Source organism: Papilio xuthus, unplaced genomic scaffold, assembly GCF_000836235.2.
Source record: "Papilio xuthus unplaced genomic scaffold, Pxut_1.1 DF827461.1, whole genome shotgun sequence".
Classification (NCBI taxonomy): domain Eukaryota; kingdom Metazoa; phylum Arthropoda; class Insecta; order Lepidoptera; family Papilionidae; genus Papilio; species Papilio xuthus.
The window spans coordinates 4,523,387-4,541,939 of NW_013531188.1; the positions used below are offsets into that span (position 1 = coordinate 4,523,387).

At 33.9% G+C, this 18,553-nt stretch overlaps 1 protein-coding gene across 1 annotated transcript; it reads left to right on the plus strand.

The window, feature by feature from the left end:
* Nucleotides 1–194: 194 nt before the first annotated feature.
* On the plus strand, nucleotides 195–17,563 carry Syt4 (Synaptotagmin 4). The gene is made up of 10 exons (XM_013314261.1): nucleotides 195–428; nucleotides 7,843–7,968; nucleotides 8,314–8,507; nucleotides 8,996–9,150; nucleotides 14,301–14,435; nucleotides 14,821–14,934; nucleotides 15,321–15,432; nucleotides 15,708–15,835; nucleotides 16,076–16,268; nucleotides 16,684–17,563. Exons 1-10 carry the CDS (start codon nucleotides 377–379, stop codon nucleotides 16,798–16,800), a joined length of 1,326 nt encoding a protein of 441 aa, XP_013169715.1. The 5' UTR covers nucleotides 195–376; the 3' UTR covers nucleotides 16,801–17,563.
* The last annotated feature ends 990 nt before the right edge of the window (nucleotides 17,564–18,553 follow it).

Here is an 18,553-nt window from a genome sequence, read left to right on the forward strand (position 1 = left end):
ACATAAGAAAGATTAACAAAAAATATCTATGGTCCCTAATCTGTGCTTGGTTTTATATCTAGAGAGTATATCTATGGTGTTCTGAAAGACAGTGAGTCGGTGGGTATAAGAATATTTTACTGTCAACTGTCAAATGACGTCTTTCCGTACTTGAGGCAGGCTTAGAAAAGGCTGTTCACCGCGCATGCGTTATATGTTGGTACCGCGCATGCGTGTACCTTCCAATTTCAAAGCTTAATCGATAGTGCAATATCGTAGTGACAACAGCTCGCATCACCTTTGACTTATTGAGAAAATAGGATTTTTCTTATACCAGTCGGTCAGAAAAGTATTCAAAGTGTCGGTTTCTAGCAGCGTATTGCCCGGGGCTATAACAATGAAGATGTTAATGCCTCATGATGGTCCAGATATCGCACCAATCGAATCTTGTAAGTATATTGTTTATGGATTATTTTTTCTTCGTAATTCAATCTGAATTCTTAATTTTGAATTTCATCATTTTAATCACGTAGTTCGTTTTTAGACTCTATTTTGTCTTTGTTTTAACATATTTTATCTGTTTAGCTTTTGAGTTAATCACAATGCGCAGTTTCGTTGTTAAAGTAAAAAAATTTGGTTTCTTTTGTCTTATATGTAACAAATATAATTTTCATCTATTTTATGGTTTATAAAAATCTTTTCTTTAAATATATTTTCTTAAAGCTGATACAGACGTAAGAATTCTTTGACTATTGTATTATTTTGGACCCACAATCCTAGTTAAAGGATTCCTTAGTTCGAGAAAACGTTCACATCTTATTTAGAGTGTTTTATCATCGTTGATGTTTTAACCAAAAAATAAATAAAAAATATATCTTTTGTTAAAAAAAGAACGTTTATTAAGCAATCTATTGATTTATGAATGAAATATTACGCAATTTAATTTACCTACTTGACAATAGCCATTTTGTTGGTAATAATAGAAAACATTCCTGTCGCCGTCCTCCAGCGGTGTTCAATATCAAAGCCTTACTTATCGGGCTTCAAGTTACACAATACGTGTTACGGACAACTTTAGCTTTTGTATTACGACGTACATTGTTTGAAAAATATATGATTGAAAATGTCTCTACGATATTTTACATCTATAACCATGGCTTTTACAGACTAAAATCTCTAGATAAAACTTATCGTCATCACTGTCACTATCTTTGAAAGTGATAACAGAGTTTTAAACTGAGATATTCAGCCCCAGAAACCCATGGTAAGTCAACATGACTTGTTCTAAAATCGGTAGTAACATTTGTCATGTAGCAAACAGTACTGTGTGTCTTCTGTACCAAAACTTTTTTTTGTTAGTCAATCACGAGAAAACTTCTTAATATATCGTAAGTAGATTTATCAATCTTGGACATTGTTAGAGGCTGTTAATTTTAATTCCAATGATTATGTGCAAAACTGTTGATAACATTTAATTAATAATAATTAATAAGCTTAACAATATTCGTCTGTTCTAAAGACTTGACGATGGATATACAAGATTAGTGACAAACTGATTATAACACAATACGTTATATTCTCCCATAATTGTAGTCTCATTAGAGATGCTTTTATCTAGACTTTTTAATTAATATTCAACTAAACTATTGTATACTCTCATACAGGTTAAAAAAAACCCTAAAGTTTTTAAGACCGTAAAGTTTATACGACGTTTTGGTCTACGTGGCTTAGTAAAGCTATTGTTTTATTTCTCTATCCACTAGATGGCAACTTCGCTAATGATTTCCTGCTTCAATATTAACTGCTGACTTCAACACTACGCCGCTCTGAAATTAACGCGTCCTACGTAACTCCCACTGATTCTATTGTCTCATTTCGTAATTGGTTATTTCCTGACTCAATGCAGTTTCTATTTTTTTTAAAACAAACGAATTAAATCAGTCAAAGAGGAACGGTCTGGCCTCAGCGAATTTTCCAAACCAAGACTTAGGGACCTTTAAGAAGCGAGCATAACATTTCTTTAAAGGCCGGTAATGCATCTGCAGTTCCTCTGGTGTTGCAGATGTCCATGGGTGTCGTTGATCACCTCGGTATTCACGCAGCTCGCTTGCCCCCTTCTCTAATAAAAAAAAAACTAATAGTTAAGTGTAATGTTTGAGATTTGAGTAATTTTTTTTCTCTGTTTCGAATTATTTACAAAATTCTGGCCTGGTATTTGGCACATTATTCAATATTGCGATTATTGTTATCTTTGGAAATACATTGTTAAATGTTATATTTATCTATGGATTCTATTTATACTTTTTATTTTAGAAAATACTATTAGAAATTGTGCCCATGAATACAGTTCAGGGATGATATTACCAAGATATGATGCTTAAATTAACTCAATAGACAAAACATTAAAATATCTAGTCGTAAAATATAAATCAAGTTACATTTTCACTATTCCGAAACGCTTTTAAAACTTACTTATCTTCATTTATTCGTAAAGTGCGCTCAGATATTTATCTTAAAAGCAGTAAAATTTAATGGCGGCCTTGCCCTTCATAGTCACAACCTACGTAGCTTTAAAATTAACATCGATTTTGAGTCCATTTTCTTCTGTCTTTCGGTAAATTGACAGTGAAACAAAAGACAAACGTGAAATAACGATCAAATGTTTCACAAGATTACGATATTATTGTAACTATCGCATTTATAATATTAGTAAGAAGTAAGATAGAATCTAGATGTAATTGCTGAGGGCGAGCCGATTTTCTAAATTTCATTTAGTGTTGTCAGTGACAAAACTAGGAATTGAACTCTACAAAACACCTCCCTTTCTCGCCTAGATTTTGTGCTGTAGTTTAGGTACCTATAAATTTGATATTGATATTATTGGAATTAAATAAAGGTACAATAATCTCATAGTATGAATTTAAACTTAACACTCGTGAGGTATTCATTTAAACGTAAAATTACAAAATGTGTTTTTTACGTCGGATGAATTCCGATACTACTCGACCAATCTTTGAAATTTTGCAACTGTGTGTTCTAATTTAAAATATAATATTTATTACTTCAATACTAAGAAGTTAAGTCGTTAGTATTTCTAAAAAACATTGTAACAAAGGTTGTGACAATATGAATACATATTAACTAAATATAATTCAACTAAACAAGGTCAACAAAATTTAACTCGTTTCGTTTGCAAACGGCAATAATATTGTTTGTTTTACGAGTTTGTTTGAGCTTCGTTTGTTTCTCAGACGTACTTACTCTACTATCATAAAAAGAGTTTCAAGTTGAAGCAGAAAAAAAATGTAAAATAAAACAAACTTTAACAATGACATCTTTATAAATAGATAGTGTATTATAAGATATTTTTTATACATAATTGGGTTTAATTGAGAGTGCGAGTTTCTCTTTCATACTTATTGAAAATAATAGAGATAACGATATGTTTTTTATAAATAGAATGGAAGTGGAAACTCAGTGTTAGAATTCTGTCGTTTGTTGAGAAAATTACACGCTATAAAGACTTTAATTCTTAGTATCTTACTAATATTATAAATGCGAATGTGATGGATGTATAGTTTGTTTGAAAGTATCTCCAAAATAGCTTGAAGGAACTCGCTGAAATTTGACATAGTTGTAAAGCATAATCTGAATGACCATATAGACTACTAATTATATTATCCGCGCGGACGAAGTCGAAGGCGATGGCTAGTTAAAAATATAAAATAATGAATTTCAGGTGACTTTTTTATGTTAAATTAAAATACTCATCTGAATTTCATTTCGAAGGATTAACTTATATTGTCATTATCTAAAACCTACTTTTGACCTTAATTTTATTAATCAAAAATTTCGTAAAAATATTCGCTCAAACTTTTTTTACACAAACTTTTACAATAATCGTATCAAAAGTTTCATTATAACTGCTCTGGATTATAATAGAAGTTATATTAAAATAAAATTACTAAGAAATATCAGTTTTTCTTAAAGGCAATTAGATGCAAATCTTTCTTTTAGATACGAGTTTAATAAATCTACATTTTAGGAAAGATTTAAATCCAGAATTAAAAGTATTTTTGCTTCCAATCTTAATACAAGTGTTGGTTTATTTCCACTTGTATAATATTAAAATTAGGTCTAGAATGTGACTTAGTTCGAGACATCTGGTGTAAGGGATTATAAGCACAAAACGACTCTTAAGGCGACAATTATATACAGGCTTATTATTAATAATAATTACATAATCTACTTACTATTTGCTTAAAATATAACCTTCTGAATACGTAATAAAATCATATTAAATTAAAGCAAAATGGTAAATTCGCTGCGTAGTTAGACGTCATTACTCGTTATGCACTGTGGGCGGCGTAGAGCGTCTACGTCGTAGCACGGTTACGGGTCGAGACCTGTCTGTGGTAAATGGATCTTTGAGGCATTTTGTATCATAGTCAAAGTTTTTATCATTTAATTTAATTATTTTATTCTTTGAATTAATGACAATTAATTTGTAGCACTTTTATGAGCTAAAGGACATATACAGGGTGTCTGGGAATGACGTGTCCAACAGAGTACCACAGATTTCTTTTGAATAGAGGTAATTTGAGTTAACTCTTCATATTTTCGACCAAAAAAATCTATGGTACTCCGTTGCACACGTCATTTCCGGACACCCTGTATGATAATTAAAGAAAACAATAGTTAGAACACAGTTTCAGTATATTTATCGAGGTATATTTATCTGGCAGCAGCCCAGCACAGTCCCGGCTCGCCCGGAACATAAACGCGAAGTATTCAGCTTGACCCACTTGAAAATTTTTATGCTCACTCAAACGGAATACAAAAGCGTTTTATAATAAAAATGGCAAATTTATATTTAAACGATATTAAATACCGCTTCAGTAATGATCGATACATTTACGATAAAAACCAACGAAAAAGAAAACTAACAAAGTGATCCAAAAAGGGTTCCGTTTTTTTCCTATGAGGTACGCAACCCTAAAAATTAAGAATAATTCTTGATTGAAACATGTGTTTGAATTTTAGCATTCTGTTGACTTTTCACACCTAATCACCCTTAACTTAGGGTAGGCTCCGAGCACCTCGGTGGAGACGTATAGTGAGGTGATGATGATGATGATGTTTACTTTTATTTGAAACTTACTGTCGTTCCCGACTTCGTCCTCGTGAAAGTAAAACAAAAAAAATAAGTGGCCTGTGTGTTCTTCAGATGTTCTACAAACCATCTAGATGACTGACATCTTCAAATGTCATCTAGATCTGTTGATTTGTTTTAGACATACCTTCTAACAAACATCCATCCATTCATCTAAACTTATACATTTATAATATTAGTAAGATTTACTGTATTTCTATGTTTTCTTGAAGGTTATTAAAAAAATACTTTTTACTGTGTAATAATGTTTAAAAGTGATCTTTAGTGTTGAGATGAAGTCGGGTAAACCGGGTCATATTGAATGACGTACTTCATGACACGAGGGCAAAGTAAACGAGATAAAGTGTTATTGACACTTATCGTATACACCCCTGTTGTTGATAAAAACTAAATTATCTTAATACTTTGAACTTTTAGTTTGTGTGCGAATAATTAATAGTTTTTATTTTTTATATTATATTTATTATTTTAAATATGCTTTTCTTACTAATATTATAAATACGAATGTTTAGATGGATGGGTCGTTTGTTTGAAGGTACCAGAACGACTGGATCTCGATGAAATTTGGCATACACAAAGAACATAATCTGGAAGAACACGTAGGCTATATTTTTTTTTAATTCCGCATGGACGGAGTCGAGGATAACAGCTAGTATTAAATATTGATTTATTTAAATTAACTTGTGATGAAAGTTGAATTTTCATAAGCATTCTTCCACAATTTCTACGAATTCTTTTTAATTTAAACTAGTAGAAGCGAAATAAGGCTTCGGCCGAAATTAGAGTTATCAATTAAGTTTAAATGAAATCCTTAACTGTCCTTTACGACGCAATTACGTTTAGTTAATTTCACGGTAAATTTCTATAAATTGGGCAAATTAAATTTAATTACAATTTAAAGTGTTTTTACGATATTATTGTAAATATATACCTACATAAGTAGCAGGTAACAGCTAAACTCTTGTATACCTACCTTACTCCCGTACTCAGAGTCTTAAAGTGACCACCCTTAGTATACATTTAGTATTTATTATGCGCTTAATTAATAACTCTATGACTTTTTACGCAGTATTTTTAACAACCACATTATTTCAAAAGCTTTCAAACTTTACAATACATATTTCTAATAAGCTTATAATAAAATGTTTTTGTATAAAAGAATTCTAAATATGCTATTTTGTAGTGACGTTACCTAGATAACAAAGTTACGTATGCAAGTCAGCGAACTTTTCTTGTTTGAATTTAATATAATTTATTGAAGTTCAATCGCTTATTATAACCCACAAGATTTATTGAACTTGTATGGACGTGAATTATAGCGTGGAAAGCCTATATGATAAAAATATTAAGTTGTAGGTATTCGAATAAAGATATGTAGAAACGAAGAACGAAGAAAGATGTATAGAAACATATTGTCATCTTTTATATTCACTTTGAGTAGAGTTAAAAAGAGAGTAGAGACAAAAATCATAGACATAATAAAACTAACTTTTTTTCTAGTGTAAATTGATAAGGAATTTTAATATAGTCTTCATTTGTTTCTAGCTTGTGTCGTATTTTTTAACATTGCCTGAAATAATTATAGTACATTTTGTTTTTATCATTCTTATTATAAAATAGCTGTCGCCTGCGACTTCGTCCACGCATAATATAAAACACTTGTTTAGTAGCCAATGTGTTCTTCTAGACTTCCATATCTATGTGAAATTTTAACGAGATCCATACAGCTATTCTGTTGAGTTACCTTCTAACAAACATCAAACATTCAAATGATTTATAATAGTAGTAAGATTTAATTAAGTTGACATAGGTATTTATTTAGGTAATATTAGTGTCGTATTTTAGGAGGGTCGTATTAATACGAGTAGCATATATTCAACATTGATAAATAGAGTCCCCTAAATAGACCACGAGTGAAAAAGGTTCTTGAAGATAAATTGAATCTTTACCTAAATAAAATACGAAGCCCGGAGTGATTTATTTAGTCTCATGAGGGTATTCGTTATATCTCTTTAAGTCAAAATATTTGACATTAGTGGATTATATTTTGTACAAGAAATTTATTTTGGATTTATTTATAAAGCTCTGTCGGATTTTCTAGTTTATGTTTTATATTTATAAATATTGTTGGTTAGAATTAAGTCTGGAAAACTTCTGCGGTCGACAGCGATCATTGATTTTTAAATAGTTGTTTTCTTCTGAAAAATGTTAGGATTCTTTTTTTGCTACTTCAAATACAGATTAAATAAAAGATTACTGTTCTTTTTCTTTTTAAATTTTTTTGAAAGCCATAAAATCAATCGAAACACAACGAACACGTAGTCGATCAAACTGAAAACGTAGTCTTATTTACATTGACCGTGTTAAGAACACGGTAAACACGTCATGTTTGCGGTCGCAGCGTGTTTATTGTCAATCCCGGCGGGGCGTGACATTGGCAGCGTGATAGAGGGTAAGCCTATCCTAATATTGAAGCCGGCTTGACGGCCTATTTCGAGGCTATGGGAACATTTTACTGCCCTATAAGGTGATTTGTTGCAAAACAAAACACTACTTTTATTACTACTAAAGTTAAAGAAAACTTAACCTATATTTTGTTAAAGGGGTTCACAACTTGAAGAAGTAATGTACCAGCAAGGTTTCACTGAAACCAGTTACATTTTTAAAGGTTATATTTTGTTTTTATACAGCGGGCGAGTGGCACAGCTCCGTGTTCTGGGCTGTTGTGGTGTGTGCGGCAGGGCTGCTGGCGGCCATGCTGGCCGCGCTGGCTTGCTGGGTGGCCCGCCGTCGCGCAACCCTCGCACACAAACTAGGTATAGTGTTCATTTATTTTATACTCTCGTAGTTCTAGAAAGAAATAATAGCAGCCCTAATAATATTTTGCAGACAGCAGTATGTTAATTAACAATACTAGCTGCTAGCTCTTTCGGAGATATTTTTAAATTTATAGTAAAAGAGCTATGCAATTTCATGGAGTTTTCTATTTCAATCGACTAACCATCTGAAACTTATTATGTTTAACTGCTTTCAAACTATGTTTATGCTTCATTTTTTTTTGAATATGTCTTGGTGCCAATAAAAGAATGTGAACCTTTACCACAATTATATTTACTGTAGACATATCTTCGTCCTCTATACCTAACTAAAGTGTACTTCAGGTGGTAAACGCGGTCCGGACAAGGCGCTGGTGTTCCAGCCTCCACGGCGTGCGACAGCGGTGCGCTCACCTGGCTCCGCCACCCATTACTTGCGCAAGTCGCCCTCGCCCACCGCCGCACCCACTCCAGCTACATCACCACCGCAACCGCAACCGCAACCGCAGCTGCAACCTCAACTGCCGACCACTAAGGAGGTGAGGATTGGGTGGTGGTTTCAACGAGGTGTACCCGATGTTAACTTTCTAGTCTTGCTCTTATAGCCTTTGTTATAACCGTCTAGTTTCCACTGATGAAACATTTATATAAAAATAAGATGGCAATAACGTAGCAATGAATATCAGTAAAGTTTTTCTTGCATATTTTTCAGTGTTTACTTTTTATCAAAATTATATGTGTATGGCAAAAAATCCTTTTGTAGTAAAAAAAAGTTGCTTTTAATGGAACAGTAGCTTATTTTCAAAAGCTAGATTATTATTTCGACGAATATTAGTATTGTGAAAAAAATACAAAAAGGAGACATTTCTATTTATGCTGGAGAAACATTTGTGAACGAAATACGGTTGCATTTGTTTTTGTGGAAGTAGCAAGCGGTTATCTGATATCGCTGAAATACACAGACTACCCATAGTCATTATAATGGGATACAAAAGTATATTATAGGTTTTCTTATGTGTTGTTGCAGCTGTCCCCGGGTGGCTTGTCCCCGCAGACCCCGACCGCTCCCGAGCCGCTCCCGCTGAGCAAGGAACTCGCCGACGCCGCTGCTACCGAGAAGGTCAAGCCAACTGAACCAGAAAACAATGACGGACGACTTGGAGACTTGCATTTCAAGCTACGGTGAGTACAAACAAAATATTATTTTTCAAGTACCAATATGTGTCTCGTGTTCCATATGTACATTTATCCGAAGTTCTTACGGTGAAGGAAAACATCGTGATGCAACCTGCGATGCAATATGCGTGAAGTTAACCAACCCTCGGTCAGTGTGGTTGACTATCGCCTAGTCATTCCTAACTTAGGGTAGGCTCCGGTCCCTCGGTGGGGTCGTATAGTGAGATGATGATGACTACTTACTGGCGTTAATATATTTAAAAATTTATGATAATAATAGTTAGAAGTGAAAGTTCCTAAACGTATTCACTCTGCGATGCATATGAATCTTGTTGGAATTGAAAATTTTCCGACGAATTTCGAGAATTTAAATACTTTTCAACGCTTTTAAATATTTCATAACGGAGCTTGGATTTTGCGCGCGTTTGCGAATAAAACTCGTTTGAAGATAGACGTTTAAAATTAGTCTCTAGTAGAAAGGCTTATATACTGCCTCGTGCAAAGGATTAATTTCGAATTATTTATAATAACTGGCAACCCTTTTCCAATTCATCACTTAAGCCGTTCTTTGTGATTACTCTATTTTTTTGCCCCAATGTAATTAACTAAATTATTCTGTGTTTAACTAAATATAAAGCTTCGTAGTCATTTAACACGATCATTACAAAAATATGACCGTCTTTCAATTATAGTAATTTTCCTAAAAACATGCAAAACATTTTTTTTATAACAGAAGGGAGCAAACGAGCAGCGGGAACACCGAAGTGTTCGTATTATCAAGCCCCTTTGAAAAAGGGGTCTTGACAGACTAACAGACAGTTGGATAACAAAGTGATCTTATCAAGGTTCCGTTTTTTTCTTTTGATATGTGGAACTCTAAAAATCGAGACAAATATATGTTTTTGTATGGATGTTAATGAAACCTTACTATTTTTTACATTATGAAATGGCAAAATTTTTATTCAACCAAGAAGAATATCATTAACCTAATTATAAATTAAAATATAATCTTACTAAATAACTAACCACTACAAAATAAATGAATTAATTAATACTATATTAAATAAATTATATACTAAAACTAAACCAAACTAAAAATAAAATTAAATAATATAAAAAATCGACCCCAAATCGCTGCAGTCGCACGGTAGGGTTCCCAAGACTTTACTATAATTCCAAATCATTTCTTATGAATTCGTATCACAGGATGATTTCTACTAAAGCACCATCTAGCGTCTGTATATCTTTACAATTAAATCCTGGATCAAGATAACTGTATCTATAACATCTTTGTGACGTTAACGTATATTCAGAGGCACCTGTTCGCCATCTCTTGTGACGTCACATAATCCAATAGCAGTAAAGTCGATTAGTTCAGCCCCGTCTGTGTCGTCAGTCCGGTGTATATCGAATTACGTAACTATACTGACGGACTAACTACAGACTCATTGAATTAGAAAAGTTTATCGTATTATTTACTGAATACCATTAAATACAATTCTTTTTATAGATTAATTAATATAACATTTCTTTAACAAAATACATACCTTGAAAGTAGGCGTAAAATAGGATTTCGTGTGACGAAAATCTGTTCAAAACATTTTTGTCTCAGTTTTTTTTTATGTATGAGTCATGACAATGTTGTATGAATGTTTTGTCACGTTAATATCGACTATTACAAGAGATATATCTATTTAGTATCTTTTAAAGATTAAATTAATTTAATATGTCTACGAAGTGTCTACGAATAATGATGTCTACGAAAAGTATCTACGGATAATTTTTTCTCATAAATCTTACTAATATTATAAATGCGAATATTTAGATGGAAAAATAGATGGATGGATGTTTGAAGGTATAACCGAAACGGCTGAAGGGATCTCGATGAAATTTGGTATACATATAGTTATGTTTTTTTTATTTCCGCGTGGACGGAGTTGCTGGCTACAGCTAGTATGTTTGATAAAGGCTTGTTATTGTAATATGTGGTGATGTGTCACAGGGCAGTGACAGTAAATGGATACAAAATCAATATATTCGCGGTAAGTTCGCCCACATGCGCCAAACATGTTTACAGGGTGGGTCGTTATTGTACGAGGAAAAGCTTTTAAAACAACTCTTGATAATGTACAATTATTTTGAAATTTGTTATACATAATAACGTTGGACAAATCTGCAATTAGAAACTAAAGTTAAGGATTAACATGTTTAATACCCTCTCTATGATACGCAAATGAGAGTGAATGTATAATACTGCCTACTCTTCCGGGTCAGGGGCATGAGTTATATTGTTCTTTAGATTTTTTTATATCATAAGGTGGCAAACGAGCGAGCGGTCACCTGAAATCGCTGAAATAGCAAAGTGACCGTTGCTCATAGACATACGCAATTGCATATGCGTTGGCTACCTTTAATCGACGGAGGAGAGGATTTACAGAAAGAAAACATTTCCATGCATCCTCTCATCCGGAAAGTCCACTTTCACTCCTTTCCTTATAAGAAAAAGGGTAGGAAGGAAAGGGGGCTAAATTAGGCCTCCGGAACGCAGTACGCATTATAAAAGTCGTTTGATGTGGTTATGGATGCGGTGCTTAAACAGTTTAAAGAAAGTTCACTTGTTTAAGCGTGAGTGTATATTATTATATCTTATTTTCTAATAAACTTAATACAGTACAGGATCATCTACAGCTACAATAAATAAGAAATTGGTTTCGTAGACGAATTTCCTGGAAAAACTTTTGAAAAATAATACAACATCACCTCCAAATTGGATTTCGTTTAATTTCGTTGAAAACACAAGAAAGATTCCAGCGTATCGGATTATTAGAAACGAATCTCGCTACGCTCTGATTTATTTTCTAACAAAACAATATAACTCTCATTTATTTTACAGAAAACAAAAAACTTCAATTTATTACAATAATAATAACAAATGTTACATCAAAAGAATGTAAGATATGTTTAAATATTATTATAGTAATTTAATTCCTTTTTGTAGATGAGTAAATTACTGTGAAACCTCTTTGCATTTTGAAATTAATTATAAAATAGTAAACGTCAGGCTATTTAAAAAAAATGTTTTTTTTTCGTCTGGTACTTCTCGTCTACAATAAACTATATCTCTTTTACTACATAAAATCTTTTACGTTTTGTAACAGTAGACTGTTAGAGAGATGCCACACCAATGCCGTACCAGCGTGACGCGCCACAAAGGCGGCAATTCCTTAACTTTGCTAAGTTATACAAAAGTATTGATATTAAATTCATCTATATGTTGTTGTGTTATTGAAACCGTATGTAATATAACACAAGCGGATTTAATCTAATCAAACTGATCGCGATATAATCTAAATATGAAATTCAGCTTCAGCGAAATTTATCGATGACAACGCTCGTGGATACAATAGCGTATAAAGTATTATTCATTCCGTTCTAAAATTAACAATTATGCCGAAAAGCTATCACTTACTAATATTATAAATGCGAATGTTTAGATGGATGTGATGTGGATAGATGGATGGGTGCTTGAAGATATCTCTAGAACGGCTGAACGGATCTCGATTAAATTTGGCATACGTATAGAATATAGTCTGAAAGAACACACTCCTTCTTCTTCGTATTCTTCTTTACTGAAGGTCGTACTTGTCTTGATATGCTTTAACGGCTGTGTTGACCAGCTGCCTCCACGCCGTCCTGTCTTAGGCTTGTCTCAGGGCAGTCGTGATATTGAGTTCCAATATAGCCTGCACTTGATCGGACCAGCGGGTAGGTGACCGACCCCGTGACCTTTTACCCTCTATCTTTCCGACCACAACCAATTTGTCTAGGTTGTCGGGATGTCTCCGGGCAATATGTCCAAAGTATCCAAGGACTCGTCGGTAGCATGTAGTGGCTAGTCTGGTGGATATTTTCTAGGTCTAGAATAGTTTTATTTGTTCGTTTCGCAGTCCACGGAATACACAAAACACACAGGCTACACTAATTAAGTTTTTTTATATATTCACGCGGACGGTGTCTCGGGCGACAGCTAGTTTAAAATAAAACTACAAAATAAAGTAGTATTCGTTTTCCATTATTTCATTATGAACTCATGGATTGTTATAATCACATGTATAATAATATCATTATTTTCGATAAGAAAGCAGCCGTATGTTCCCGTAAGATACTTCGTAATAGGCTTTTAGTATGCGGAAAAATGTTACATTTTCATTGAATATTAGATGTCACATTATTCCGAGTTTTATACTCGGCTCGTAGTAATAACGTGCTAGTAAGGAATATGATTCATTTTATATGGGAAGGTAACAAAATGAGTGTAAATTTATTTTTCCAGTTTCAACAGCGGAAATTATGTTATGAATTAAATCTGACATCACTTTCGTTCTCCTATAAAAAAATGAGATAGAAATCTGGTTTTGCATGGTTATATCGGTGATGGCAAAATCGCGGTAGAAAATTCCATCTCGAACACTTAACATTTTACGTGTTGAAAGATTTCAAAGATTGAGTAAACATTTGATTCGTATTCTTTGAAATGTCATAGGATTAGATGTTGTTTTCTTTCTTAAATATAAAAGTGCATATTCACTATTTTTTATTGAATGAAATGTCTTAAAAGCCCGGGACACAATGGGCGGCGTGTCAGGTGACCCACTTCCTTGTCTACACGAGGCTATTAAAGCTGATATAGCTAAGAGTTATGTCTTACGTAACAAGAAAATGCTTTCTTATTTGAAAGATGTATATATTTACGAAGATAGAAAACAAAATATTGTATATAATATAATGTAAATTAAGTCAAGGATAAATCCGTAAGCCATTTATTATTCATAGCTACGGAGGAACAAATCGATATCACTTTAAATGTGAGAGTTCATTGTCAGAACACACATACAAATAATTTGTCATCCTTCTCATTCTGCTTGAAAAAATAGAGACAATAGTATATTTAAATATAATTGTTCCGACGGTGGAATTCCAATATTTTTCTCGCTTCTAGAAGTTTCTCTCTACCCGTTTACATTACGTTATTTCTCGGTTATGAAGGTCATCCGTCAGGATCGGACAATATCTCGCTTATAGAGGTTTGTCCAAGTTCGGGTAACTAAACAAATTAACTTTTCACCTAGTTCCTAATTAATTTCTCTCTGTTAAAGGTATGAGAAGGAGAAGAGTGCATTGGTGGTGTCTGTGGTATCTTGCCAAGGACTGCCGGGCCGTGAGCCAGCAGGACCCGACCCCTACGTCAAGCTGCAACTGCTCCCCGACAAACAGCATAAGGTCAAGACAAGGTAATCTCACAAACTTTCAAAATACAATATTATTTGGCTTACTGATCTTTTTATTATATCGGAACAACCCTTTTTTCGTGTTAAATAGTAGCCTATGTCTTTTCTCAGGCTCTAGACTATTTGTGTACTGTGTAATTTTCATTTAAATCGGTCCAATAGAAGTGTGAAAGAAGGACAGACAGACAGAGTTACTTTCGCATTAAAGTAATGATTCAGAAAACCTAACCTAACAGATTTTATCTAACCTAATAGTCGCAGTGAGAATCGAGCGTAGAGTGACACAATTCAACGTTAACCATGACAACCTGTATGCACTGGTCTAACTGTGTCTTATAATTCTGTGATGGTATAGATATACGATAATGTTTGTCTCTCTCTTTTGCAGAGTGGTCCGCAAGACTCGCTGCCCGGTATACGATGAGGACTTCACGTTCTACGGCCTCGCGCCGCACCAGCTCGCCGCCATCACGCTGCATTTTGTCGTCCTCAGCTTTGATAGGTCAGTACAAACACTATTTGACAGTAGAAAGCCATCGTTCTTGTTGACACTTTATTACTTATTGTTTTGTATCTCTCTTTTTTCAAAGAGAAAAAGAAGAAGGTTAATGTGTTTGTAGGCAAACACGCGGTAAATTTAGTATGTAATATTAGGAAGAAAATCTGACACTGTGTCGGTGTACTGGCGTAACACTAGCTTTACTAAAATGTCTGGACTTTATAACGAAAGCGCACCATTCGCGCCAAATGATTCTAATTAAAAATGTCTAAGTAATAACCAAAATTAATTTAATTTAACAGTGGTTTTCTGCGTGCTACACTGATTACCTTTAATCTAAAATCTCGGTCGGATCGTATATTTGCTGATGTCAAGAAACTTATTTTCAGATACTCCCGCGACGAGATAATCGGTGAGGTGGTGTCGCCTTTGTCGGGACTGCAACTGCACAGCGGTGAGGCCATGGCCCTCTGCCGCGAGATACAGCCGCGCAGCCTCAAGGTAACTTTCCGCATACAACTTAACTAGCCTACCAACAACTTGGATATTCTTAGACCTCTTCTGTAGTAGACTGCTATCTCCAAGATAAATTCCATTTCCTCTGGCTTGGTTAGAACTGTTCGTAAAAATAACATTCGCTCTTAGTCCTTTAGTAGAAAAGGAGTATTAAGAATCCAAATAGTACAAAGTGCTGTAGTTACTAGTATAAGAAAGAAAGGCGGTAAAATAAATTTACAAGCAGTACCATTAGTGAAACTCTATTGTGTGTATGTTAGATGCGCAGCGTGGGTCGTGGCGAGGTGTTGGTGTCTCTGTGCTGGCAGCCGGCCGCCGCGCGCCTCACCGTCGTGCTGCTGAAAGCCCGCAACTTGCCCAAGATGGACGTCACCGGACTCGCCGACCCGTAAGTTACAATATCTTCTATACAACTAAACTTAATTCCTACGTTTTTTTCTCAATTCGTGTTCCGTATTTCCATTTCAAAGTATCGGCTTTTTGCAATTTTGACTTAGCAATTAGCACATCTTCACGGCCAATTTTTCTATGGAGTATTGAGTCTTTTTGGCATTAATATGATCACTTAGTAGAAATAGACCCATACATATTACTCATAATACATTTGTATTTTCGTGTACATTTGTAGATACGTGAAGATGTACCTGCTGTACAACGGGCAGCGTATCGCAAAGAAGAAGACTCACGTGAAGAAGCGCACTCTGAACCCTGTTTTCAACGAGTCGTTCGTGTTCGAGGTGCCCGCAGCTCCCAGCGCCTCGCTCGACCACGTCTCCCTCGAGCTGCTCGTGCTTGACTGGGATCGCGTCACCAAGAACGAGGTAACCAATATCTATAGCGTGAGATTTGTGACGTCTTACAATTTCAGAAGGTACACGGGGCATATCGCTACGCGTCAGTCCTTCACTTGCAGTGGGTTCTTTGGCACAAGTCTGCTAAGACAGCTTTGGTTATCAAGACTTGAGATTCTCCGTTGAGTTTTAATTTTACATTAGAACGAGACAAGCTAGCTTAATTTATTACAACTACCGATTTTACACATGCCCTCTTGATATTCTTAAGCAAGTGGTATAAAATGCTAAACAAGTCGACTTTAAATTTTTGGAGTGTGATCCTGTACCTTTTCCCTCTTTCTACTCTTATCCACTGATCTTCCGCAAATGAAGGCTAATAAATCACGTGTAACTTCTCAATACTGACGATATTATCTCATAATAACATTGTAATGATGTACAGGTGATAGGTCGGCTGGAGCTTGGTGCGGCTGGCACGGGCAGCGCGCGCCATCACTGGCGTGAGGTGCAGGCCGCGCCGCGCCGACAGATCGCCGACTGGCACAAGCTCAAGGAGTAAACAAAATCCTTACCCCCAACTCCCCCACAAACACTCCCAAACCCTCAACACCATCACACATCCTACTTACACCATCTACAAAAGCTACCGCTTAATAACATCGTTTACGGCTACCAAAACCCATACATCCCAGGTGAAAATTATTTAACAAACCTTCTAAACAACACAATCGAACATGGATAAGCGAAAGATCAAGGTATCGCGATATTTTTATAGCTTAAAGAGGTTTCCCTCTAAACCGAGTTTCTCGCTTGTGGAGGTCGTCATCAGGACCAGGCAAACTCTGGCTCATAGAAGTTCTCGTTTATCGAGTTCTCGCTTAGCAAGGTACGACGGAATATAATATGTTGTTGTTTTTTTTATATTAGCAGTCCCTACGTTGTCGTTGCAATCGGCTTGGTTGTTTCAAACAATTCAATCTTCGATATCTTTCTAGCTATTCAGGTTGGATAATAAATAAGAAAAATTACCCCTCTGTTTGTCTTTCTAACCCCAGGCAAGTCTAAATGTGTATTTATCTATCTATGTTTCATCTTACTTTTTACCAACATGATACAACTCTATATACCATAATTGCATCCCTTTTTTGACTTCTGAATGTGATCTCAAAGTAATAGATATAGTGTTTAAGCGCTTTCTCGTATAATGCTATTCACGTAATCCACTAACCTGATTATAGGCGCGTTGTTTGCACGGCGTCTACCCGTTGATAGCACGGCGTAATTTATATTTGTGTGTAAAAGATAGTTACTCGTTATTAAGTTTTTTTTTTGGTGAAATTATGATTTAATTTATATATATTTTCAACCATTTTGCAAATATTTAATATAATTTTAAAAGAATCAATATACAATATATTATTTATGTAACTTTAAGGGGATATATAAATTATTTCCTTTCAGTTGAGGGATAAAAATATATAAGCCAAAGTCCAATAACAGGGAAGGAATTTGATATATTCGGGGTGACATATATCTTTGTTATTTCAATCTATTAGGTAGATAATTTTGTTTATAATTTAAGAAAACGCGAAATGTTATTCATAAAGAACATACATTGATAATATTATTTTTATTTTCAATATAATTGGTGAATACATTTTCATCGTAAAACGCACATTTGCCGATAGAATTCATTCGATTTTTTTTTATTTAAGTATTTAATTTAAATTATTAATGTATTATTTTAAGTTTTGTCTGCGCGCTTTTTTCATTTACATTAATTATATAAATATTTTGCTAATATTTCAAATTATTTTTTTTACTTGTATATATAATCTTAGATCTGATATAAAGGCTTAATTAATTGTCTCGATACATAACATTATATTATTAAATAATTAATTTGATAAAATATTATATAATCTAATTAAAATCAGTTTAATTTACTTTCATTTGTTCGTAGTAAATATACTTTATTAAATAATTACTTAATTAAAAAAAAAAAACAATTATATTATAATAATTTTTGAGTTTCGGGGATGTGTATCGTTTTCCCTGTTTTGTGTAAATATTTTTTCATAAACAAAACGCATATCTAAAAGCGTTCTTGAAAGCACCAACGTAGAATGACGTATCTGATTTTTTACTCTATGTTTTTTTTATTTGACATTCAAAACATAAAAAAATTATAGATTAAAATAAATTCAAGTAAAATATCATTCACAGTTATATACTTAAAATATTTCATCCATTTTCATTAACTTCAATATATCTATATGTAATAGGGTAGACAGAAATCTATTTTATACTTA

Excerpts from the sequence above, each read along its gene's own strand:
- Syt4 (XM_013314261.1), top strand. The coding sequence starts at position 377 with ATGAAGATGTTAATGCCTCATGATGGTCCAGATATCGCACCAATCGAA. Across the intron at positions 15,433-15,707 it reads TACAGCCGCGCAGCCTCAAG|ATGCGCAGCGTGGGTCGTGG; the intron begins GTAACTTTCCGC and ends TGTGTATGTTAG. Across the intron at positions 15,836-16,075 it reads GTCACCGGACTCGCCGACCC|ATACGTGAAGATGTACCTGC; the intron begins GTAAGTTACAAT and ends GTACATTTGTAG.